At 46.4% G+C, this 25,109-nt stretch overlaps 8 protein-coding genes across 10 annotated transcripts; 4 read left to right on the forward strand and 4 right to left on the reverse strand.

Annotated features, from left to right (window-relative positions):
* The first annotated feature begins 26 nt into the window (after positions 1 to 26).
* Positions 27 to 1,491, forward strand: LOC135349386 (uncharacterized). Its single transcript, XM_064547916.1, has 2 exons — positions 27 to 293; positions 1,040 to 1,491. Exons 1-2 carry the CDS (start codon positions 118 to 120, stop codon positions 1,368 to 1,370), a joined length of 507 nt encoding a protein of 168 aa, XP_064403986.1. The 5' UTR covers positions 27 to 117; the 3' UTR covers positions 1,371 to 1,491.
* Positions 1,416 to 3,510, reverse strand: LOC135349385 (zinc finger FYVE domain-containing protein 21-like). The gene is made up of 6 exons (XM_064547914.1): positions 3,198 to 3,510; positions 2,950 to 3,000; positions 2,610 to 2,775; positions 2,220 to 2,375; positions 1,882 to 2,039; positions 1,416 to 1,563 (listed from the first exon to the last, which is right to left on the reverse strand). The coding sequence occupies exons 1-6, from the start codon at positions 3,462 to 3,464 to the stop codon at positions 1,540 to 1,542; spliced, it is 822 nt and encodes a 273-aa protein (XP_064403984.1). The 5' UTR covers positions 3,465 to 3,510; the 3' UTR covers positions 1,416 to 1,539.
* On the reverse strand, positions 3,480 to 5,159 carry LOC135349384 (uncharacterized). Its single transcript, XM_064547913.1, has 7 exons — positions 4,957 to 5,159; positions 4,824 to 4,903; positions 4,655 to 4,768; positions 4,515 to 4,592; positions 4,367 to 4,445; positions 4,182 to 4,317; positions 3,480 to 4,066 (listed from the first exon to the last, which is right to left on the reverse strand). Exons 1-7 carry the CDS (start codon positions 5,101 to 5,103, stop codon positions 3,582 to 3,584), a joined length of 1,119 nt encoding a protein of 372 aa, XP_064403983.1. The 5' UTR covers positions 5,104 to 5,159; the 3' UTR covers positions 3,480 to 3,581.
* Positions 5,160 to 5,297: 138 nt separating this feature from the next.
* On the forward strand, positions 5,298 to 6,456 carry LOC135349379 (uncharacterized). The gene has a single exon (XM_064547911.1). It carries the CDS (start codon positions 5,323 to 5,325, stop codon positions 6,313 to 6,315), a length of 993 nt encoding a protein of 330 aa, XP_064403981.1. The 5' UTR covers positions 5,298 to 5,322; the 3' UTR covers positions 6,316 to 6,456.
* A 474-nt stretch (positions 6,457 to 6,930) lies between these two features.
* On the forward strand, positions 6,931 to 9,901 carry LOC135349378 (triokinase/FMN cyclase-like). The gene is made up of 15 exons (XM_064547910.1): positions 6,931 to 7,085; positions 7,168 to 7,319; positions 7,365 to 7,706; positions 7,795 to 7,873; positions 7,929 to 8,053; positions 8,103 to 8,190; positions 8,238 to 8,327; positions 8,383 to 8,502; positions 8,623 to 8,772; positions 8,821 to 8,949; positions 8,997 to 9,097; positions 9,146 to 9,249; positions 9,385 to 9,418; positions 9,471 to 9,557; positions 9,613 to 9,901. The coding sequence occupies exons 2-15, from the start codon at positions 7,173 to 7,175 to the stop codon at positions 9,760 to 9,762; spliced, it is 1,746 nt and encodes a 581-aa protein (XP_064403980.1). The 5' UTR covers positions 6,931 to 7,085; positions 7,168 to 7,172; the 3' UTR covers positions 9,763 to 9,901.
* On the reverse strand, positions 9,822 to 11,325 carry LOC135349380 (centriolar and ciliogenesis-associated protein HYLS1-like). The gene is made up of 8 exons (XM_064547912.1): positions 11,170 to 11,325; positions 10,931 to 11,106; positions 10,718 to 10,860; positions 10,609 to 10,658; positions 10,437 to 10,556; positions 10,207 to 10,352; positions 10,109 to 10,144; positions 9,822 to 10,053 (listed from the first exon to the last, which is right to left on the reverse strand). Exons 1-8 carry the CDS (start codon positions 11,267 to 11,269, stop codon positions 9,964 to 9,966), a joined length of 861 nt encoding a protein of 286 aa, XP_064403982.1. The 5' UTR covers positions 11,270 to 11,325; the 3' UTR covers positions 9,822 to 9,963.
* Positions 11,326 to 11,447: 122 nt separating this feature from the next.
* On the forward strand, positions 11,448 to 12,894 carry LOC135348533 (uncharacterized). Its single transcript, XM_064546780.1, has one exon. It carries the CDS (start codon positions 11,513 to 11,515, stop codon positions 12,686 to 12,688), a length of 1,176 nt encoding a protein of 391 aa, XP_064402850.1. The 5' UTR covers positions 11,448 to 11,512; the 3' UTR covers positions 12,689 to 12,894.
* LOC135348527 (WD repeat-containing protein 81-like) lies at positions 12,858 to 25,102 on the reverse strand. 3 transcript variants are annotated; one of them, XM_064546771.1, is made up of 20 exons: positions 24,931 to 25,102; positions 24,681 to 24,865; positions 23,752 to 23,914; positions 23,124 to 23,577; positions 20,665 to 22,169; positions 20,311 to 20,564; positions 18,687 to 19,912; positions 18,365 to 18,533; positions 18,043 to 18,172; positions 17,422 to 17,541; positions 17,013 to 17,262; positions 16,346 to 16,650; positions 15,836 to 16,130; positions 15,428 to 15,718; positions 15,262 to 15,321; positions 14,856 to 15,079; positions 14,498 to 14,628; positions 14,009 to 14,204; positions 13,706 to 13,963; positions 12,858 to 13,138 (listed from the first exon to the last, which is right to left on the reverse strand). In XM_064546771.1, exons 1-20 carry the CDS (start codon positions 25,066 to 25,068, stop codon positions 13,016 to 13,018), a joined length of 6,477 nt encoding a protein of 2,158 aa, XP_064402841.1. In that variant the 5' UTR covers positions 25,069 to 25,102; the 3' UTR covers positions 12,858 to 13,015. The 3 variants fall into 3 exon arrangements, with proteins under 3 accessions (XP_064402841.1, XP_064402842.1, XP_064402840.1); XM_064546772.1 differs by having other exon boundaries at positions 13,706 to 13,936; positions 15,428 to 15,716; positions 15,831 to 16,130; XM_064546770.1 differs by having other exon boundaries at positions 15,428 to 15,716; positions 15,831 to 16,130.
* Positions 25,103 to 25,109: the final 7 nt, after the last annotated feature.

Here is a 25,109-nt window from a genome sequence, read left to right on the forward strand (position 1 = left end):
GCTATCTACCGGAAAGGGGAGGGTCTTAGTGCTTGGAGGATGGGCGTGGCAGCTCAACACTCTAGCTCTGTGAACTGCAGCTTGAGCTGAGAAGAGCGTCCATTCTGAGCTGTTGCAATGTCTGACACATTCTCTATTTCTCTGACTGCTTTCGATAGAGGCAATGATCGCAGACTGCACGTGAAGGCAGATGGTAAGAGGTTTGGGGACAGCCAGACCATCAAGATTGGCTCAGATGCAAAGTATGACCTCACAGTCACTGTCAAGCCCAACAACCCAGAGCTCAAGCTAGGGTGAGTAACTATCTCAGTGTGGGTGTATGTGTGTGTGTGTGTGTGTGTGTGTGTGTGTGTGTGTGTGTGTGTGTGTGTGTGTGTGTGTGTGTGTGTGTGTGTGTGTGTGTGTGTGTGTGTGTGTGTGTGTGTGTGTGTGTGTGTGTGTGTGTGTGTGTGTGTGTGTGTGTGTGTGTGTGTGTGTGTGTGTGTGTGTGTGTGTGTGTGTGTGTGTGTGTGTGTGTGTGTGTGTGTGTGTGTGTGTGTGTGTGTGTGTGTGTGTGTGTGTGTGTGTGTGTGTGTGTGTGTGTGGAGAGTGTAGCTATGGAGCTGGGAGCACTGTGCTTACTTTATAATGTCACTACGTACCTAGGGCCTAGGGCCAGGGGTAGACGGTTATTGTTTCATGTATTTTGCTTTCCATAGACATTAACTATTGCATAGCTGAACAGCTTGTTTTGTGTGACTGTCCCTGCCAGCCTGGCTGGGTGTTGACTCCATTAGCTACCTTGTTGTACATTGTTCAGCTGCCAAGAGCTCTTTGTCCAGTGCATAACTACTACACAGTCATTTGTAGTCACACTAGCTCTGATTCATACGTCATGCTAGCAGCATTCCGTTCTTTCGTTCTAACACTTCTAATAATAATATTCACCTCTCACGTACACACACACCTCCCCCACACACACACACACACCTCCCCCCCACACATACACACACCTCCCTCCCCCCCCCACACACACACACCTCCCACACACACCACACAGGCGTCTGGTGATTGGAGGAGATGAGATGACTCCTGATAGCAGCAGGGAGCAGGGTGACCACACTGAGTACACCTTCAGCTGGCTCACCAACGGCTTCAAACCCACACCCAAGGGAAGACGCAATGATCTTAGAGTCATGTTCGAGTTTCCTCATGCAGAATTTGCTACCTCCTTCCAAGTAAAGTTCTATCCTGATACTAAGGGCTCCAACCTGACCTGGGGCACGGAGATACGGAGGATTGACCTAGAGGGGCGTGGCATAGGGGGAGCCCCTCCAGACGGGGCCACACCCACTCAGAACTTAGCCCCAACTAAAGTGACTTTCAAATAGTCTCAAACTATTAGTCTAGTTATTATTGTGTTTATTTTGTATCAATTGTTCACAATTATTATAATTCCACATAAAATATTCTTTGTGCGTACAAAATTAATGAAGTGTAACAAGCAAAGTGTTTAATCATTCAATGTCAGGGTTAGGGACACTCTACTGTAGCTGGGCTTCATTTGTGCAGGATAATCAGTCCCTGTAGAGAAAGAAAGCTATCGTGAACAGAAGCATGTCTCCAAGGAAACGGTGAATGGGGAGAGTCAATGGTTCACAGAAACACTATGTCTCGTATAATTATACAAAGAGTAGCTATGTGGACATGTATAGCCAAGCCAGGTACTTAGTAGCTATGTGGACATGTATAGCCAAGCCAGGTACTTAGTAGCTATGTGGACATGTATAAGCTACTTAGAAAATAAGCTTTTAAATTATTACAGTACACAATAACTTTGGGATAATTATGAGTGTACATAACACATAACACATAACAGTGGTGAGGCTACTATTCCCTGACCTTCTTGAGTGCTCTGAGCCACTCGGTGGCCTGCTTCCTAGAGTGAGAGGGGGCGGGCACTAGGGAAAGCTTGTGTTCCCCTCCTCCAACCTTGTAGGTCACCTCCAGTCCTATGTGCTTTTGACTGCTGCTTGATCTCTTGCGAGTACCCTCTTCAGCTGGGTGTGTGTGTGGGGTGTGTGTGTGTATGTGGGGTGCGTGTGTGTGTATGTGTGGGTGAGGGGGGCTTTGACAAGTAAAATACATCACTTTTAATTGGCATATGTACACACCCGCCCACTCACTAGTACCAACCACCCACTCACTAGTCAAACAGCTGGACCCACCCGCCCACTCACCAGGCTCCTCGTCTGAGATGGTCTTGACCTCGAGGATGTGCTTCATGTTGATAGGGAAGTGATCATTGGAGATGACGATCTGCTTATGGTCGTTGCTCAACTTGCAATGGTACACCACTGTCTGGTCGGGAGTGTCTGACAAGTGGAAGTGGGCACCTTGTGTGGAGGGAGGGAGGGGGGGGTGAAGAGTTGCAATGTAATACAACTATTGCTCGTAAGGGTTATGGCAGCTACACTAGACAAGGTACATGTGATGCATATGCAATGTACTACGCACTGAACTAAGTTCTGGCAATCTATTTTGATAGCTTGGAAGGAGATCTTTCAAGTAGTACGCTCAAATCACATTTATTGGAGGCTTAATTTTGTCCTAATACTACAGTAGCTCACCATGTACTAGGTGCTTGACCTGTGTGCTCAGGAACTCCTCCTCACTGCGTACTATAGGCAGACACTTTGAGCAGATGAGCACAGGGTCAACATAGCCCATCCTACTCAGGCTGTTCTTCTCACAGCAGTCTCCACACACAACGTCTCCACAGCGACGGCAGTGGTGCTACACAATCAATAATATGAATATCAATCAAATTCAGTGATGGCCAGAAACAAAGGCTAGAGATTAGTACAGTTGCATATTATTTTAGGCCTCCAGGATTACTACAGTATAACAGACACAACAAAGTGGGCGTGGTTGTTAGCGAAACACTGGAACTAAACTAGACGCACTCACTCTCCTGATGAGGAGGCTGAACTGGGCCCGGCATTGATCACACGCAGGGCTCTGTGTGTGTGTGTGGGGGGGGGGAGCTCCATGACGATACACTAAACAAATGTTATATTTTCAATTTTAATGTGTACGAATCACAACAATGCAATCTAATCGTAAACAGACAACATATAATATATGGAGAAGGGAAGTTAAGGAAATGTATAGGGAAATACACTGAACAAGCACTAGAGCTACAGGCAAGCTCTTACCTTCTCATCTGGGTGCCAGACTGGCTCTGCCATATCAAATAGTGAAGCTTCTCCCACCATTCTTAGGCCTCGCCAAGTGTACTGCACAGTCTTTAGTGCCCCAGTCGCCTCTTCTTGTTGGGCAGCCATTGAATGTAGCCTCTCTTTAGGTCTTGGAAGGAACTCTACTGGATGCTCGGAGTAAGCCGTGGTTAGGGTTGTGGTTGACGTCACATTACCAGTGTTGACACACGCACCATACCAAGAGCCAGACACAGCAAAACTCATTATTCAACAGAGAGATTCATAAAGTGACAGCAGCAATGAATGAATAACATTACAAAACTTCCTGATAAATACACCATGCCATTATACACAGGAACTATCAATGCACGCACAGTTTGACTATACTGTCAGCACAGAAAAAATGCTATCGATATCATTAGAGTTATTGATATCAGATGTCATTGGTTGCACAGCAGCAATGTCAAATAGTTGTTGATGGTGACTCTTATTAGGCCCAGCAACGAGGGGTTGGATCTTGACAACACGAGCAGCTGCACAGTACCTCCACGGGTTGCACCTCTTCACACAAGCCAGCCTCACTCTGAAGCAAGTCTGAAATCTTTTAGTTTTTAGATACCGTGGGCATCTGATTCTCAATGGTGCTAATCCTCTCCCAGTTTTGACTAGACATGTTATCGCATTTGGTCTTCTAATTCGTCGGTTCCTTTTTGAATTCAAATCTGCGACTTGAGAGTCTTTAATTTTTGATTTTATATGGGCAACTGCAGGCAGCAGGCTGCATGCAGTGTACATGTTCTGTGGAGGAGGTGATGCCTTCGCAACTTCTTTTACAGGAGATTGCACTTCACTAGGAATCTTGGTACCTGAATCAAGGGAGTAACCACAAGGGAGTGCATGAATGCCACTACTCTAGACACTAAACTAATCACCCACACTATCAGCTGATATAGTAAGCACCACCATAGTGGCACTACTCACAACTGATTCGCAGCACAGCTGTTCCCAGGCCCTCCTCATCCTGCGCTGTTCCCAGGCCATCCTCAGCGGAGGCAGGGAGTGGCTCAGTGAGGTAGTGCCTGTGCCTGTGGGAGAGGCTACTCACGACAGAGGAGAGCTAGAGAGTAATATTCCATAATTGCCAATTGAATGACAAAAGAACGTACTGGTTTGTTGTCAGGGAGGTGGTTTTGAAGCATTGAATAAGTCACTGAAATTGCATGCAAGTGATAGCGAAGGCAATACCTGCATGACATGAATAAGACAAAGTCAATGGATTAAATAGCAGGAATTATCTGGAGTTATTTTAGTTACCATAATCGGCTGAGTGATGACACCATGAGCAAGTTGAATGGGATGAAGAGACTCATACATAGCCGTGTGTGAACATCACTGCAGGGGAAGAAACAATTAAACTTTTGTTGCATTTTAACTTTATATGCATGAGAACTTACGTAAAAGTGATCTCAATGAACTCTAGCAGATGTGCTGTAGAGTGTGCACATTCAGTCAGTCTATTGGAGAATTGGCTGATGCATTTAGTACCTTCAATTGACAAAGATTCAGATCTGTAGTGCAAAAATTTATATCCTAATTAATACATAATTATTCGTTAACACTCACCCTTGAGGCAAAGATTTCCACACCTTTTTGACGTGATTGGACAAGGACACAGCTTGATATTTATGCAAGTCTTTGCTCACCTAAGCATTGATGCATAGCTCACACACAGATGATGAGAGAAGACACTCGGTACCCGCAGAAGTCTCTGGAAGGATTTGTCTCTTCGATGTTGATTCTTTCCTCTGTACAGCAGCTTGGAGAACACTTGCAGTTCCCTCCATACAATACCCAGGCTCAGCTTTTGCATGGAAGCATAAACTCCTTTTCTGAGGCTCTCCATAATAGCAAGCTAGCGCTATCATGCAAAAGCAAACACAACATGTGGTAGGTAATTAATGGTGTGTATGGAGGCAATAAAGATTTTCGGTGTATAAAAGAAGATTGGGTGGGTTCGAGGCAATAAAGGTTGTGGAAAAGAAAAAGATAATGTGGGGTGATATTCGAAAATTTACTGCGGATGAGAGGCAATAAAGGTTGTCAACGCCATGTGGATTTTCTAATGGAGCACATCAAGATGGCGTCCAATCCTGAGGAGAAAGCTAATGTAGAAGATTCCGTAGAGAGAGCGCAATGGGAGCCTACGCACGAGTGGGAGTCAAGACTCAAGTTTGTAGAGGACAATCTGGAAAGGCATACTTTAGAGAAAGCAACACAACTTTCAATTGTCTGGGCAAACATGAATTTCCTGGGCTGCCGTTATCCAGTGAATACAGAGTCCCTTGTGTCGTGGTACCCTCTGCCCAGTCTGGATGAACTCCGCGAGAGAAGAAATCGTCATCCAATTAAGAGAAAGTCTCAGAAATTGTCGGAGAATATTGACGGACCCTCTGAACCCAAGAAACCGGCTCCGTCGCAACAAGATGTTAGTGATCTCATCTCTTCAATTCGCTCAAAGACAGAGCCGCCTCGTGTTGCTCTTGGGCTGGTGGAGTCCATTGCAAGGAAGCTGTGTTTGTGTGTCAAGTGTATTGGGAAATGTGAGAACACCGTAGTGAAAGTTCAGAGGGTGCTGGAGAAGCACACTGCATTGTGTAACGAACCCGTGGAGATGACCTTTAACGAGTCATCAGAAGGTCATGTGTGTGTGCTCATGTTTCGTGACAAGGCTGTCATGGAGAGGACTGAAAGCAAGAAGAAAGATGCCAAGTCAGCAGTTTGTGCCGAGCTTATGAGAAAAGTTGAAGAATGGCAGGAAGCCAACCAACTGCCACCGTGCAAAAATACGACACCATCCACCCCTCACGACTATCCGCCCCCTCGAAACGAGTATCCTCACTATGGCAACTCATATCCGCCTCCGAATGCCTATAATCGCCCCCGATATCCCTCACACTCTCACAGCCACCAACCCACTAACTCCTATGCACCACGGAACGATCGACCTTCGCGACCTCCGTATCAGGAAAGGGCTAATTACTATATGCCCCCTCCATCAAGAGGAGCTGGTAACCATGGCTACAGGGGAGGATATAATCAAGGCTCTTATTATTGACAGTAGATATTATTTTATTAAGACAGGTAATGTGTACTTTCAATTGTTTTCCCATCATAATTTTTCTATTTGAACTATATAATTATATGTTTTGCACATTTATTCTCTGCATTTTATCAAAATAAGTTAATTCTATTCTTGTCTTTGCTTTGTTTGAGTCTTTGGCCATGCTACCAACATCCATATGATTGATAAACCTGTGTGAATAACAGATACATGCTTTAGAGTTTAAAAATTGGATACTTACTTGATATTACAAATGGGGAAATAGTTCCGACGTTGATTCCTGCTGTGCCAGTAACCATGGTTTCTGTTATGAAGTGTCCCAGAGCCAGTATGAATGAGAACAGTGTGATTGTGTGGAGACCTTGACTAGTCGGGGAGATGGCAAACACTATCCTCACCACCCCAGCTAGGAGAGTCCAATTGGCAAACATTCGAGAGAACAAGGGGGTGACTGTGTGTGTGGGGGGGTGTGGGGGTGGTTGCTGTGTGTGTGTGTGGGTGGTTACTGTGTGTGTGTGTGGGTGGTTACTGTGTGTGTGTGGGGGGGAACACCACTGCAAACCATGGAGTGAGCTGCACTTGCAGCAAAAGGGGGGTGGGGCTTGTCATGCTAGATACCTTGCTCTGGTTCCAGTGTGTAGATCCTTGTGGCAGCCATAGTAGTATCCCAGTAGCATTGAGCAGCGCTTAGCAAGGCTACACTACCCACAACACCCACCCAGACTCGCAGAGAACTCAGTAGAAAACCCATCTTCTTGTGAGAGGTCGTAAGGCTTCTACAACTAGCTCTAGCTGCAATGGGCTGATGATTTTATGATCACCTGTTTATCTCATGAATCTCATTAGCTGCCATGTCTAAGAAGCTGTTGAACAGAGTGGAGGATGTGGTGGATGAGGCTCTGGAGGGGATGGTGGCAGTGTATCCTGGCCTAACCAGACTAATAGGACACAGGGTCATCCTCCGAACAGACACACCCACTCTCGTCAAAGAAGGAAAGGTATAAAAATCATGCCAACAGATTGACCTTTCATCCAGGTACTAGGTGACACTTCTGTCTGGTGGTGGGAGTGGTCATGAGCCTGCCCATGCCGGCTATGTAGGGAGGGGGATGTTGACGGCAGCCATAGCAGGAGGTGTGTTTACCTCCCCTCCTGTGTCCTCCATCTTAGCGGCACTCCGAGCCATCCGAAGCCCTGGGGGGTCTCTCATGATATTCAAGAACTACACTGGAGATCGACTCAACTTTGGAATAGCTCTGGAACAGGCTCGTAGTGAGGGGGCGGATGTGAGAATGGTGATTGTGGGGGAGGACACTGCCCTGCCCACACTGGGTCACTCTGTAACTGGGAGGCGGGGTCTGTGTGGAGCATTACTAGTGCATAAGGTGAGAGGTCGGTCAATTTATGGCTTCATGCTTTTATTATTATGTCTTGGACGATTTAAATTGCCACTCAATCTCGTTGTTTGTGTAGGTGGCTGGGGCTCTAGCTGAGAAAGGTTGTAGTCTGGAGGAGGTGGTCGTTGCTGCTCAGAGAGTAGCTGATAGTATTGGTGAGTGAGTGGATACAATTGACGCACACACACACACACACACACCCACACACAGGTACTATGAGTGTGAGTCTGTCTCCGTGTAGTGTACCTGGGCAGACACCAACCTTCTCTCTGGGGGAGGATGAGATGGAATTGGGGCTTGGTATCCATGGTGAGGCTGGAGCCAAAAGAACTAAAGTAAGAGGCAATCATGACATTGCTACTTATAAGTTATCTGTGGCACTAGGTCCAGCCAGCTAATGCAGTAGTGAAGATGATGGTGGATCAAATACTCTCCAAGGAGCCTGGTTTCAACTACTTCACAGCGGACAAAGGTTTGTTCCAATGTACACCTGCTCTCCATAAGCCCCCCCCCACACAGGGTCCAAGATTGCCCTGATAGTGAACAACCTGGGGGGTACGTCTAATCTTGAGCTAGCTGTGATGGCCAATGCAGCCATAAGGTACCTAGGTGAGTACACATCGTCAACATAATGTCTATAATGTAATATTCTGTTTCTGTGCAGTGGATGTGTGTCAGTTTGAGGTAGTCCGAGTGTACATGGCAACTCTGATGACATCACTGGAGATGGGCGGGGTCTCTCTGACACTACTCAACAATGCAGACTCATGGACCGACTCTCTAGGTAATGTACACACAAAGCCTAGCCTTGATCATCTGTTTGAAATGGACCTGTTTCGATAGCTACGTTTGAGTCCATAACTTAGAATTAGGATTAATTAATGTAATCAATCAATCACTGTAGATCTCCCCACTACTGCTCCTGGGTGGCCAACTTCCTCTGTGGGTGTGGATGGTGATATGACCAGAGTTGACTCCACCCCTATCCCTTGTCCGACAGGGGGACAGGAACAAACTAAGACCTCTAGCACTCCCCCTCCCACCACTAACATTGGTGAGTGTCGTACAGCCAGTGTGTGTGTGTCTCTAGCCATCATCTCAGGAGTGGTCATGAAGAGGTGTGTGTGTGTGATGTGTGAAGCTCTATTATCTCATGAGGAGGAGTTGAATGCACTGGACAGGGCTAGTGGAGATGGGGATTGTGGGAGCACTCTTCGTGCCGGGGCAGAAGGTGGGTATGGCACTATCCTCGTCTCGTCATTGTATCCTCCACTACAGCTCTTCAACTTGCTATACCACAGATAGCGTGGGATAGTCCTCGTGAGGCGCTGGTTGCCATGGCGAATGTGGTAGGCGTGATGGGGGGAAGCTCTGGAGCAGTAAGCACAGTGCGCATGTGATGCTCTCTGAAATGTCTGTTTCTGTAGTTGTATTGTCTATTTCTGAGTGGTGGATCAGTGGCTTTGGAGGACCCCACTACTCCATTGTCCTGGGCTGAGGCCATGAGAGCTGGCATGGAGGCTATCATCAAGTGAGCTCAACCACACACACACACACACACACACACACACACACACACACACACACACACACACACACACACGTAACATCTACCATTAAATCTGTTCATTTATTGATATTTATGTTACTGGAATTATGTATTCAGGTATGGACAAGCCAAGCGTGGAGATCGTACAATGGTTAGTACCTGAGCTAGGGGGTCTGGTGTTCAGCTCTTCCCTTCCCTTGTAGTTGGATGCTATTGGACCAGTTGTGGACGTGCTGATGAGCAAGCTGGCTGGAGGGGATATTGGGAGTGTACTGAGTGAAGCTGCTCAGGTAAAGGTGGTGTCTGATTGCATACGTATACTGATTGACCTTTCTATTGCTACAGGCAGCTGTGAGAGGAGCTGATGCCACTGTGGGCATGAAGGCTAGGGCTGGTCGGGCTAGCTATGTCCATGAGAGTCAATTGACCCAGGTAGACCCTGGTGCTAGGGCAGTGGCCATCTGGATGGAGGCTCTCTCCAGTGCTCTCAACTAGCGCATCAATGTGTGGAACTATTCTTATAGCTACATACATACATTGATGGAATCAAGAACTCTTGATGGAATTCATTACTGTTTATTTTGTGATGTCATTTATTTTGTGAAACATAATAAAAATGAAAATTGACAATCCATCCCTGAAAGACGGCAAATAACAAATCAACAGAATGCTATGATGTGATTGCAATTTAGCTAGTTAATGTCTAATCTCCCATTGCAGTGAAGATCGCTTCTTGTCAGCGGGGATCATGAACTCTTCAGGCACTTTAGGAGATCTTCTTGGAGGCTGCAGACACACACACTAAATACACTGACATAATATGGTAGAAAGAATAACAGACCTCATAATAGGGAACATCTTGATGCAGCAGTTGCTCCTAAGAAAACACAAAACAATAACACAATCATTCACAAGAAATTGATGTAAGTATATACTCACCCGTATGTGCCATCTGAGTCTGTTCCTGCTCTTCTCCCCGGGGGGTCTCTGTGCCTCCCACAGTTTATGGAACTCATGATAGCGTGCCACAGGGTCGCTCTTCTTGAGGCCCTTCATGTGAGGCTGTACTAGGAGGGGCCGAATAACTGCAAAAATAAATAAAACTAATGACTGGAAAGTTGTCAGTGGGAGTAGCTATTCATGTACATTACAACTGCTAAGGAGCTCACATGATTTGCATATGTGTGGGCGGCTGCCGTCCCCCCTCACACTTCCCTCACTGGAGGTCACAGAGGTCAGTGAGAGCTCGGACAACTGTCTGGAGAGTTCTTTAGCAGGACTGCCTGGTGCTGTACAATGAGAGGGTATAGTGTAATAAGTATATAATGAGAGGAACATTACCTGAACTGCTCAGCGATTCATCAAACACTCTAGATTCACCATTACACTTCCTGCAGGGGCAGTATGTGTGTAGTACCATGCTCACACACACAGATACTCAGCCTAGTACCTTAACACCTTTCTTGTGACTATTCTGCGGCCGTCGGCTATATTTTTTGAGGTTGCATTTGAAATATTTTTAACGGGAGAGAGTAAGATGGAGTTTGAGGGGGATAGCAGCTGTACTCTGTTCTCCTTGTTCCCGGGAAATGTCTGCAATGATGCGTGTGGGTGTATGTGTGTGAGTGTGTGTGTGTGTGTGTGTGTATACGGCTCCTCTTACCTTGAATAGTGCCGAGCGTGGTGGTGGGGGGTGGTGTGTGTTGAGGGGGGTCACCTCCACTGAGCTGACACTGCATGATGATAGTGGGCGTGGTTGAGCTGCATCACTGAGTGAAGAGAGGTCACTGCTCGATGTGGAGTCATGGTCAATATGCTCTTGGATCAATCGAGAGAAATCTGCAACACAAACACAGAGAAAACACAGACTACTATTTAAATAGAAAGCCCAGATATCCACACCTCTAGTGTATGACTCCAACTCTTGCTCTGATATCTCATTTATTCCCATGGACTTGAGCTGCTGACGTACATACTCTCTTGGAACTAATGGAGTAGCCATTTCTAATTGTTTCTAATTAACGCACAGTAGTTTGAACACACCCTTTGGTTAATGCTATGGCAACTTGGCAGGTAACATGCAATTGAACTTTGACCTAGAGATAAAACACTGTTTTTATGCAACAATGGCATTTCAGTCATATGACCTTGTGTACTGAGATAAAGGGGGTGTGTCCGGGGTGTGTGTTTATATATAATATGATCGGAAAGAGAAGCTATTTTTATTTATTTATTATTTAATATCATGACTCAAAGACGTGCGGACCCTCTAGGAAGCTGTGGATCCAGTGGCTCAATGTACTCCTCAGACGAAGAAGAAGATGGTGGCGGTATCAGCTTCACAACCACGGAGACAAAGTGTGAGCTCTTGTTCGAGCAAGGACTGGAGCTCAAGATATGTGGTGATATGGAGAGAGCTCTAACGTGTTTCCTGGACTGTCTGAAGGGCATGCAAAAGTGCCAGTACTTTGCCAAACTGCCACAAACCTTGCACCACCTAGGAGAGCTGTACAGCACCTCAGGGAACACAGAGATTGCACTGGAGTTTGCACAAGCTGAGAAACTATTCTATGAAGCAGTTCTGGTTAGCTCTGAGAACACTGCCAAGGAGAAATCAACGAGAACAAAGCGGAAACTGTTTGCAAAGAGGAGGACTACCAAAACCAAGAATTCAGGATCTAACCCGGCAGAGTACGGCAATCTACTGATAAAGAAAGCGGTGGAATATGAGATGTTAGCGAGAATGTGTGCCAAAGAGAAGAAGTTTGACCTGGCTGTGGACTACTCCGGCAAAGCTGCTAATCTGAAGCGATCTGTGTACGGAAATGACCACCCGGACAGTATTAGTGCCATGGAGACATTCACTTTGATGTACGCTGAGATGGGGAGGAGTGATTACGCTACAGCATTGAAACAAGTGGAAAAGGACGGCCTCCTTCACGAGGCAGACCATGTGGGGGGCCTCCTCCACGAGGCAGACCATGTGGTCTCAGGGCAGCAGGAAACCACTTACACCCCTGAAAGACAACCACAACTTGTAGCACTTCAAGAATTCCCTCCACAGGAAGAAGGCCAACGGACCCCATTGAATGAATGTAAACAAACCTCCCACACAGATTCAAATGAACAAGGAAACGGCAATGAATCCACTCTGCTATGCCCTGATCAGTACAAAGGACAAGTGCAGCTATTGCAACCATGCCCTCTCATTGAAGACACTTCTAAACTGTCTAATGACATTCACTGGTCAGCTGCGGACAATGTGATCCACACTGGAACGGAGCGACTGGAGATATGTATACACAAACCAGAACTGAACATTGAGCACAATCGATTCTGCCCACTCTGGGTTTTGCTGCTGGGTGGACTCTTGGAAATGTGTCTGTTAACCTATGTGGCAGGTATGGTGTGCCTGAGTTGACCCTTGCCGTGTCTTGTTTCGCTTTGTCTAGTAACGTTAACTGTTCAATTAATTCTTTTGTGTCTTTTGTTGTTGATACATGCACTTTACTTTTGGAGCCACCGCTGCATTCCATTGATTTTTATCATGATTCTATTTATCCTGCCATTTGTAATTATCACATCAACACTTCCACTTGACGAAATATTGAATAATTAGTTAAACTGTCACACTTGAAACACACAAAATACCTGTATTATTGGTTAAGAATCAAATAAACTAGAGCAGTTTTCGACAATGAAAGTAAAAATTTAGCAGTGTGTTTTCATACACATGATTGCGTGTGATCTAGGCCAGTAGAGATATGGTTCCAATGTCCATTCCTAGTAACAGCATCTTGTTCTCAGGGAGCGTTGCCATGGACGACAGGCCTCTGTTTCGTACCCTCATGACATGATTAGCACGGCCATCCTGTACAGAGGAGAACAGAGGATTAAACACAGGAAACTGTGCAGACAGGAGACCATACATTGTCTCTACATTGTCTCCTTTATAGTATGGGCTCCTGGTTTAGAAAAGCCACGACAATTAAGCATTTTTGGGTTACACTAATTACTGCTAATAAGCACGCTCTGAAGGTGACACCATCTCTTTGTTACAATGTGGGGTAGCATCAAGTATCAGCTAGTATTGCCATACTAAGACATTATGCTCCCCTGGACTTACCAGGCTAGCAAATACCACTGCCCCTATTAGGACCAACACGTACTGATGCAATGCTTATCAACAAACAATGAATTTAAAAGCGTTAGTTGTTTCAGTCAAAAGAGCCACACCATTTGTTTAGACATGTACTACAACCTTTCACCTCACTTGAAATGCAACCTTATTAGAGAACACAACTGCTAACAATGACAAACACCAGGCTCTGTACACAATTAGTGTAGCCATTTATGCCTTTTGCTTTTAAACTTTATTCAAGTGAAGTTGAAAGGATACGTTGTATCTATAGACAACACACACATACTAATAACTCACGCTGGTTTCGAAGCCCTCATGCACGACCAGGTGTCCGTTGTTGGACACAGAGATGAGCTGATCCCCACACACCTCCACACACTGCACTGGGTAGGCGGGGCACTTGAGTGGGTGGAGCAACTTCCCGTAGCTTGGTCTCCATAGCGACAACAGCCCCTGTCCGACACTGGTTACTAGGTTACCCCGCTGAGTGGATCGTAGCTGATGCATATTGTCATTCCATGAGGTGGCCTTAGCAGGGTTCAGAGTAAACGAATACTAATGAGTACCAGTGAAAGCTGTCCAGTTAATAATACCACTTACTGGGTTAGGATAGAAGTCTGATGGTTTCCATGACGACAGCAGCTCGCCGGTACGTACGTCGAGTGTGTTGATGTGTCCATTGTGGTTGCCCACGGCGATCCAGTTCTCGGCAGAGGCGAGATAACGAATGGTCCCTCCAGTGGGAAACTGCAGCTTCCAGGTCTGCAGGGGGGCCAGTGTGCGCACATCATAGTACCTGTATATGGGGTAAGGTAGAGAGATTGTTAGTCCATGCTCCACACGTATCATATATGTACATGTGCTTTACTAGCTTACAGGGGCTGATTGTCATTTAAGATTTACCAAATAGTGAGAGTAGTAACAGTGATGTTGTTAATGATAGCTACTGGTTTGGCATGCTTTGATGTACGGTAGTCTATATACATGATAAGGTACCGCCATTATCCAACAATGTGCTAGCAAGGTGCCAGCATGATCATACACTGAGTACCAACACAAGGTTGTCTGTAAGCAATGCAATGCACACACCTCAGCTGGAGGTCACTGGTAGCCATGGCAATGAGAGGCTGTGACGAGGACTGTGCAGCGAGTGCTGTGAAGAGTGTGCCGTGTGAGGGTTGGAACTGGTGCACACAATAGCCACTCTCCACATCCCACACCTGTGTGTGTGGGCGTGTGTGTGTGTGTGTGTGGGTGTAAAGCAAAGCATCACAATTAGTTATCAGGGGAAATATATAATAGTTGATAGAGCTCTTAGTGAAGTTATAGCCTCCCGAAAATTGCTTGCCAAATTTTTGAAAAATTATACACAAGGCTATAGTTATATTATTATTGCGAATATTATACTAGGCTAAGCGTGCTTCTAAATAAGTGATATATAACTCACATGTGCTGCCCCATCACATGACACGACCTGACCCAGCCCCTCCAGTAATTCCACCCCCAACACTGTCTTAGAGTGCCCATTGTATGTCAGACTAGGCATGGTCGTCCCATCTCCATCGCCATAGTTACCCAACTTCCAGACCTTGGCCGTCTTGTCTTTACTAGCACTCACAAAGAAGCTCTCACTATCCGATACGGCCAATGACCTCACAATATTGCGATGACCTGGGGAGGGGGCGGGCTTTGAAACTACCGTAACACATGGTGAACTAACAGCACTGAAAACAGGCTCACTTATATTAACATAACCCACCATTATTATTGTAGCACTATCAAGAGCTACTAAAATGCATCTTTTAGCTTGATAGCTAGACATGTCAGCTAGTAGCTGCTCTAACGGTGGTTACCTGTGAATGTCTGGAGCTTTACTCCTCTGAAGTGCCTGAAGCCATCACGACTGTGCACAGCTGTGGGGATAATGACACACACTATCACCATGACTACACAATACGACTAAAAGTTACAGAATTAAATTAGTCACCAAAACAGTGCTGCTTATTAACATTAACTCACATCTTTGCAGTTGCCGCTCCCATTGTGTTGACCACGCCCCCTTTAACGTCAAGTCATTATCGTCCATCTTTCCCAGAGTGGGTGTGGCTATCGTGGCTGCCCCCGCAATCATATTAGCCACACCCTTTCCTACGGTAGCGAGGGGCGTGTCTAGCGAGACCGTGGTGGGCTGGGAGAATGATGAAAACTTGGCCTCGAATAATGCCTCCCTGTAACTAATAGAATCTGGTCGAGTGGGCGGGGCATCAGCAGAGGAGAGGGTCAGAGGAGGCTTCTCCGAGGGTTGCGGCTGTGTGTGGGTGTGGTGTGGGTGAGGGGTGTGTGTGTGGTGTACTCAAAACCAATTTTTGACTATGCTACGTAGTACGGAGTTGAAGACAAAATTCAATAATAGCCAGCTCACCAGAGGAGTGATGGCTGCAATATCCTCTTCCTCGAGATCAACGAACCACACCGTCCGTTGCAACTCAGCTTGATCCGCCCCCAAGTCTGTCACCGCGGCAACAGGTCCCACCCTTCTCATGGCATTGAAATTAACGTCTTCGTCTGAGTCAGATCCGATGGGCGAGGAAAGCTCAGACTCCTCATGATCTGGTTGATCGGCTAGAGCCCTGGGGAGGGTGGTGGTCTGATCCTCATTGTCGTGCTTGTAAGCTATGTACTCAATGAGGTCCGTATTGAGCAGCTTACTGTTGAGTTGAACCTGACACAAAGATACAGCTAGATCAAACACAACATCTTACCACAGTATTTAATTATTCACAGGTTTTGTTTAAACAAATTTCCTAAGACTGAAATTTCACACTAAACAACTCTTATAATATGCAAATTCTTCTCTGAAGTGTATTATTTTATGCCTAAATACAGAGTACAGAGTACAGAGTACAGAGTACAGTGTGACAGTCACAGGTGGTGTACCTGCCCTAGCAACCTGCAGAGAGGTATGTAGCCAGCGTGAGCCATGGCCTGGGAGAATGTGGCACACAGTTGTTGATACGACTCTGACGCCAAGAGCTTGTCCGTTGACGAGTTGTCGTGGTGACCAATAGGCTCTGCAGTGAGGGGGTGTATATCCACGGGGGTGGGGACGACATTGTTTGAGTGGGCGAGCTCCCCTGGCCTAATGATGGGACTGGAACTGGTGGGCGTGTTGGAGATATCAAACAGATCATCAGCTGCCACTCTTTGACTCTTGTCCGGGAGACCATTCTTGATTTCTAGTCCTAGAGGGGGTATCACATGACAGGAGGGGGTATCACATGACAGTCATGTCAGAAATAATTATAACTACATGTAGAGTTCCGTTGGTCCAAATTCAATGATTTTCTGACTTTCTGAAAGCTTAGAAGGAGTCCCTTTAGCTCAAATTTCAAATTTGGAATAGGCCATAATTTCCCATTTTCGGGAAAATACCATGGGCTATGGTATTTGTCAAAAACACGCTCAAAAATAGACTTCTGATTTTAACACATCATTTAAAAGGCCTCTCTCTAAGCTTTCAGAAAATCATAAAACTAACGTTATTGGACCAACTGAACTAAAGTTATGGCCGTTCAAGATGCTGCTCTATTTAAACGCTTATTACTATTGTGTGGTGTTCCCCAGAGCTGTGTCTCCTCTTCGTTGCTATGGACACTGCTGAAACATGAGAAAAATCCTTGAAGCGTGTCAGTGAGCACATTGATGGCTTCCTCACGTCCGAGGCGCTCGCCCAGACTCAGCAGGAGGTCCACCATTGAGCGGCACACGGCTGATCGTCCCGCCCCCCCACTAGGGAAGGTGGTCTGTGAGGAGAGCAGCTGGATGAGTGGGAGGAAGTAGTTGTCACACAAGTCCTGTATGAGGGGGCGGGGGGGATCTTTAATAACAATAATAATAATAATAATAATATAGCAGTACTGTGGAAAGGAGTACAAACAGCTATAATTATACATGTTACTTATAATAATATAATGACACTGTACTTGCATCAGCTAGGGTCATGAGTGACTGACCTTGCCGATGAACTGCAGTGTGGTGTGTGTGAGTTGTCGTATGGCTATCCTCACGAGGGCCAGGGAAGCAGCTACTCCAGCCTCACTCTTACTGGTCATGCGACTAGTGGCAGAGCCCACCTGTGGACAAAGACAACCAGCCAGTAAGCAACATAGTTAATCAATGGTTCGACTCTTTCAGCTGCCATAACTTGAATTCTGTAGATCCAAAGTCAAAAATGTTATTGCTTTCTGAAAGCTTGGAAAAATACGTTTCAAATGATGTTCATCAAAGTTCATATTTGAGAGATAAAAATATTTGCCAATTTTGGATTATAGCCCATGGTCCGAGGCCGAAAAAGACAAATTACGGCCCGGACGAAATTTTGGATTGAAACACATCATTTAAAAGGTATTTTTCTAAAAATGAATTTTTGACATTGGATCAACTGTACTCAAGTTATGGCTGTTGAAAGATGTTCAACTACACCCCCCCCCCCATTCGTTTAAGTATTAGGAAAAGAGTACAAACCTTTTCACCTCACTTGAAATGCAAACCTTATTAGATAACACACACCAGGCTCTGTACTCAATTAGTGTAGCCATTCCATGCCTCCTGATACATTAATTCCCCAGACCCACCATGCTCTCAGCTCGAGATAGGTATAACTTTAGAATGACATCTTCTCCGTAGGTCTCGGCAAAGAATGAGAGGCACTTGAGGACTGGGAACTGACTACCTCCTCCAGTGTGCAGCACTCCAGAGAAACACCTGCAGCAGAGGAATGGAGGGCTGATTGTGGGTGACTGTGTAGATAAACAACTATAAATTTAAAGAAGGCTTTTTAAACTGTAAAATAGACTAGCAAAACTAGACACACAACGCTATTAATACCACTACGTATAAGAATGTTACATGTAGCACTCAGAAACGGCTTACAGTAGCCATGGTTACTGTTAGTACCTGTGCAATCCATCCAGTAGTGGTTTGACAATATGCTGAGTGGACAATATTGGACCAAGTCGCCTCATCAACCAGCACACGGAGTCAGCTGCCAGCTCAGCAATACGAGCATTCACTGCCGTGGTAACAGGATCACACTCGGCTGCTGGGAACACACTCTCCCCAATAGCTGTGGGGGGTACAAAAATTAAATAATTATAAAAAACTCCTATTCATCAACTCCTGGTAATACCTAGCTGGTAATAACTTAATTAGGCCATACATTGTGTACGTGTATATGATGCTGTGTGCCACTGTGTGGTGTGTGTGATGTGTGACTTACGAAGCTCCTCCTCCTCCTCCTCCTCTGATGACACGACCTCGTCCCTAGTGTCACCCACGGAGCTCCGCCCACCAAACGAGTCAGATCGGATATCTCTGTATCCCTCAAAAGCTTCGCTCACAATCGATGTAGTGAGAAAGCCATCGTAAAGGGGGGTGGGCGAGGTAGGTCTACTGTCTGGTTTATCTGCCCTCACATCTTCCACACTCCGTGATGGTTGAAGTAGGTCCGTGTGTGGGGATTTGTCTGGAGATGAGGGGGCGGGTGTGAGGGTAGTGTGTTCTGTGATGACAGTGAGGGGTGTGAGGAGGGAGGAGTCAGTATCGTTAACCCCACCCACTGGAGCAGCGTACATGGTGGTGGCCTTAGCGAGGATAGATGCTTCAGGCCCCAACTCATCATCCGATTCGTTGCTTGACTCATACTCTTTCTCCGTATCGAAACCATGGCGACCATCCGATAACGCCATACTAAATGACAGGTCAGTATTTCTTGTCCGCCCACTTTCAAAAGCTTGTGATTGCATCATCTCTAAAGTGAGTATACTCTGAGAAGCCATACGCATAATCTTGTTATTAAGTCGTTTGATAGGTTTTGTGTTGGTCATTCGAAGGGGCTCCAGAATCGCCTCGAGATAGAAGCCGAGGAAGCGACCAATGAAAGCGCTCAAACCAAATCTCCCGATGAGCATGTGGGCGGTGGTACGACAGAGGAGACGTGCTCGCTGATGAGGGGGTGTGGCAGTGTCAAACAGGTGAATGAGTGGGAGGGAGAATAGCCGCTCCACATTCCTGCGTCCCATGCGCCGGGCCAGGGGGTCCAGGAACGAGAAAATGGCATCAAACGAAGTGTCCGGGTGTGTAAAGAATGGGAAGAGATGTAGCAAGAGTAGGGGAAACCCCTCGTTGCTTATGACACCCAATAAACTGCCGAGGTCAGCAGAAATGAGTTCCAGGAGGCGGTCCAGTTGTTCTTGGTTGTGTGTGGGCAAAGTGATGTGTTTGAGACGCTGAAAGTTAAACGTCATTTGTCCGAAAGTGGTATCCCGTAGCAACTGCTCCAGGTGGTAGATGAACTTATAGAGAGGGTCAAAGTACGTGGGAAATGGGATAACGGGCAGGAAAGGTTGGAGGAGGAGTGAGGGTGTGAGGCTTGGGAGGTGTGTGACGGGTGTGGAGGAGGCCATGTCCGGAGAGAGCACAAACTCCACAAGACCAAGTAGGAAACTGAAGGAGAAGATAATAACAACACAGTCAGCACATAATTACAGTACTATGATTATAATTACAGCATTGCAAGTGCGTACATTACAAAGCTATTTTGAGAGCACTAGAATCGGCTCTGTAACTAGAAATCTGATGGTCCAAATTTATGATTTTCTGAAGCTTATAGAACGAGGATGCTATGGTATATGCTCAAATCCCAAATTTGGAACGGGCCATAATTTCCAAAAAATACCATTGGTATTTGGTCCAAAAATAGACTTTTGATCTTAACACATCATCTGAAAGGCCTCTCTCTAAGCTTTCAGAAAATCAGAAAATCAACGTTATTGGACCATCGGAAGTAAAGCTAGCCGTTCAAAGATGCGTTGTAAATTGTATGTAGATTGCTATGGACATACGAGGGTAGTTTCAGTTGACCGCTCTTGAGTAGTTTCTTGATGATGCCCACTCTCTTTTGGAGGGGGGCGTTAATAGGAATAGCAGCTCTGAGTTGACGCATGCAGCACAGCTGTACGACAGTGCACACGGCAGCTGTGACATCAAGCCCCACCCTCTCCTCAAACGAGGGGTAATGAGAGGGGTCTCCCCCCACCAGCCGCTCCAATGCCCCCTGCACTCGGGAGGCAGGGCATTCACTAGTCACATGACAATCCTGCAAGGGGGAGTATCATCATTAAACATAACAGCATAATTATTATTATTATGTAGCAAAATACATATAATGCACGCACACAAACTCTTGGCTACAGTACCTTCTCCACAGTAGTAGTCGCTGCCTGGGGGAGAAACAGCTGTCCCTCATCCTTACAGGACTTGCTCACAAAGTGGCTCAGTTCCTCGAGTCGTGTGAGCCTGTCTAACAAATGAGCCTCCTTGGGTAGCGACACTTCCCCTCCCTGCCAGTCGTACACGTGCTCCTCGCCCAACGTAGGTCTTCGCTGACGTATAATACGATTCACAACAGGTAGACGGAACCTTGGTTGGTAATTACCAGGCAACACAACACTGTTACCTCTGACCTTTAAACCCGGCATGACCTTCTCGGGAAATTCCTTTGCACCAGTATCAATACTAGCAGATGAAGCAGTGCTGGCTTTGGTGGAGTTCAAGTCAGGCACATTCACATGCTCAAAAGAGCCATAAAATTCCTCCTCTTGATTCTCTTGCCCTTGAAATGGCACATTGTCGCCATCCTTTTCTGGTCGCGCGCGTTTCTTGGCTGACTCCTGGTTCAGGATTGACTCGAGTGTTTTAGGTTCTTTGCTTGCCCCCCCCTCTTTGCTCGAGAGTGAAGGTGTGAGGGGTGTGGCCTGTTCTATAGGGAAGGAGGCTACGTTACTCACAGAGCTCTTGTTAAGATACGACGACCACTCTTGTAGGATGAACGGAGCACTGGAACTAACTGTTCTCTTTGGGTGTGAAGACTTGAACAGCTGTACAATGCCAGAGTTGGTGGGATTCTTGTGCTTATCAACCACTGACAGGTACACATTCTTGGCTTTAATGGCGTCGTGTCCAGTCAGCTTGTAGCCAAATACGAGGTCAATCCAGTGATGTAACTGGGCGGACACAGCGTCACCCTCTAGTACATTGCGATGATATCGTATAAAATCTTCCGGAGACTCCGCCCACCTCGGCAGCTGGAGGTCAGAGAGGTCAGAATGGATAGACTTGAAAATGGTCGTATCGATGAAAAACTCTGGTATACATTCGTCAGGTGACCAGATATACATCTTCTCCATGGAAACGGGATATTCTTCGGGTACCCATCTGGGACGCACACGCAAGCACAGCATCTCTTTAGGAGTCCTCCGAGCTAGGTACACGTAATAGGTGACATCTGAGGAGATATCGCCAATATGGTGAGGGACCAATGGGTCTTGATCAGGCGAGCGCCTCATTTCCTCTTGGGCTGAGATGTACGTGAAGTCTAGCTGGTCCTCTCCTTTGGTGAGGAAGTGCTTGGAGCGTGAGAGGTCACGATATCCAGTGTCTTGAGAGGTGAAGTCAGTGACCCATGGGAAGATGGGATGGTTGTTAGGATCTCCTATGACACGTCCGACGTGATGGTTGAGTAGCATCAGATAGTCAAAGTTGGATAGGCCTCCTGCCCTCCATAAGGAGACGCCCTCACTTAGTGAGAGGGAAGGGACTGTGTACGTGTGTTCCCATGAGAAGGGGGTGTGGTCATTTGTGTGGGTGTGGTCATCAGTGAGGGTGTGGGTGGAGCCAGCAACAGACGCTGGACACACAATACCTGAAGTGATCAATAATATTGTTAGTGCTAGTACACTGTAGCCTCTATGCAGGCTCTCCTTTTTCTGTTTTTTATCACAATCGCTCAATAAGATACGTTCAAAATACGGTATTAATTGGAGGAATAAAGAAAGAAATAGACGTAGAGTTAGGAAAAAGGAGAGCCTGTATCGGGAAGTCGCGTGAGGGTAGAAGGGTGGTAGAAGGGTGAAAATGAGCGTGGGCATGCTGAGCTAGAGATGTTGGACTGCCCACGCAGCTCAGAGGTCTACGACTAATAAAACTTTGCCTGCAGCAAGCTGGACATGGACTTGGAACTGGAAGTTTGCAAGCACTATAGCTAGCTATACCTTAGATGATCTACTAGTCTAGATTGTGTGTTCAGATTCTATCAGACTATTACGATTTCTTGTGTCTTTCTACATGCTAGTCAGATCAAGAATAGCTTAGTCATATAGCAGGTAGCTACTGCCACCAGAGCTGGCCACGCTGGTTCTCTGATCTGACTTGCAGCACAGCTTGGTGGTTGTCTCAGTGCAGTACAGTGCAGTACAGTCTTACTCGGAATGCGTGGGAGAATACCTTACATCACGATTGTGGGCTACATATCGCCCACGTTCATAAAAATCCTTGTGGATCACGCGATTTCCCAAACCAGGCCTTACTTTTTCTTAACTGTACGCCCATTTCTTTCTTTACTGCCTCACTATGTCTTTCTTATGATTTATGGATGAACAGTGACAACAGCAAGAAAAAGTCAGGCCTGGGAACGAGGCTAAGTACACTGTAGGTACATGTAGCAGAGAAATAGCAAAGTAAGCTCCAATGAATACAAGTAAGTCTTTATTACTCAAGGTACACTTTATAGTAAGTTAATTACTGTACAGTACGTGCCATGGATATACTAGTGTACCTACTGTCTGTGGAGTGATGTGGAGTGATGTATGCAGCTCACCTGGTTGTGGTGTGGGTGAGTGAGAAGTCCTAGTACGCTCTCCCTGACTCCTCCCACTTCCTGTGTCAAAGGGGGGTGCTCCGATCATATGCAGTGGGTGTGGTCTCAGCTGTACCCAGAGTCTAGCATCAATACTGACAGACGCGAGGGAGAGGTCCCCGAGAGTGATCCCTTGATGGTGGACATCCTTCAGCAGTTGCAGGAACTGGTAGAGCACGAACAAAGCCTTGGCAATAGAGTCCTCAAACATGGCGGGACTATGAAAGGCAACATCCAGTAAGCTGAAGCGTGTGTAGGGAAAGATGAAGTAGAAGGCTGTTTTAGATTCCATTGAAGCAAGCATCGGCGTGAGGTTGGCATGGACCTTCTGTGTCTCATTCTGATTCCCGGTATTGGAATGGGCAGTGGCCTGGTCTATGTGGTACAGCTGCTTGATGATCTGACGGATTAGTGCCTGGAATGGGAATATAGCAAGTGCAATCAAGCATGACTGCCACAGCTGAACATTAGTACACACTGCATGGTAGATTGTCCACAATAATGATGGTATCTACTAGCTACATTGAAACCTAATCCTGTTGAGCTAAGTAATACTTTAGTTATCTTAGTATTATCTCCCACCACTCACGTTAGATGTGAAGGGGTGTGTTGTGTGAGAGTGTGAGGGGGGGTGCTCCTGCAGTGGGCCGAGTGTCTCCCTCCATGAGACCAGGTAGTTCTCCTGGGCCACTTGAGAGAGGAACTCATGGATACTGTCTCGAGAGAAATCACTCGTCTGAGGGACCAGGTGTCTGCAGGGGGTGGTGTGTGGAGGTGGAGGCAAGTGAGGGGGTGGAGTGTGGAGGTGGTGGTGTGTGGAGGTGGAGGGGGGTTGCAATGGAGAGACATGAAAGGTTATTGAAAAGCTAACTTATTAAAGTACTTAACACTACATTGTATACAAGTGTGTACATGGTATGGAATCTGACAAAGATGGCTAATGCTCTAACACTCTTAGTCATACATGTAGCTCTGTATTGCTTTTGTTATTACTTTATTAAAGTAACTGAAATTGTCAGGTGGTATGATAAACTGATAATAATAGCAACACTGTGTACAGCAATCATTCATTCACTATCTCCAAGCAGAAACCACGGTTTCAACATGGCAGGGCCGGCAATCCCGGCAGCACAACAGAACACACTACTAACAATTAGGTTGAGCTAACAGGGTCTCTAATGAGAGAGATGGCCAGTGCAACAGAGAGTGGGGATGCATTACACACACACAACACAACACTAACAGGGTCTCTAATGAGAGAGATGGCCAGTGCAACAGAGAGTGGGGATGCATTACACACACACAACACAACACTAACAGGGTCTCTAATGAGAGAGATGGCCAGTGCAACAGAGGGAGGGGATGCATTACACACACACACACACACAACACTAGCATCATGATGGCATCTCCAGTCACCAACTAACTGATCCATGTATGTGCAATGTGCAGAACTAATTAAACGCATGTTTGATGAATTAAACAGTGTTGAGGTTGCACATGCAACTGCTAGCCTACCTAACCGCATGATGGTAGCTCTCTTCCTTCCTCAGACATGTCACGTGTACTCGCTGCCATGGGGTGGGCGGGGCTGAGTCACATGATGGCTGCAAGTACCAATGAATCTCCTCTACTGTGAGACTAGGAGTGTGTGCACTGGAGATACGTCCAGTCTTGGCACACGTGAGCCAATCAGTGTGCACCTATATGATATGAGGGGGGGGGGGGTGATGGTTGCATGCTGCAGCCATTATGTGTTGAAACCTACCAAACAATCTATCTCCAGACAGCGAGGATCATTCTGCAGCCCTGGGAATGATGACCTCTCCTCCCACTGACAAGGGTCAAGCTTTAGATCGCTGCAAATGAGCTCCTTGAATGCCATCTCTTGAGCATGAGCAGCCATGGCTAAGTCGAGGCTAAAAGTTGTTTTGCTAACCACGCCCA

This window comes from Halichondria panicea, chromosome 15 (assembly GCF_963675165.1).
Source record: "Halichondria panicea chromosome 15, odHalPani1.1, whole genome shotgun sequence".
NCBI lineage: Eukaryota > Metazoa > Porifera > Demospongiae > Suberitida > Halichondriidae > Halichondria > Halichondria panicea.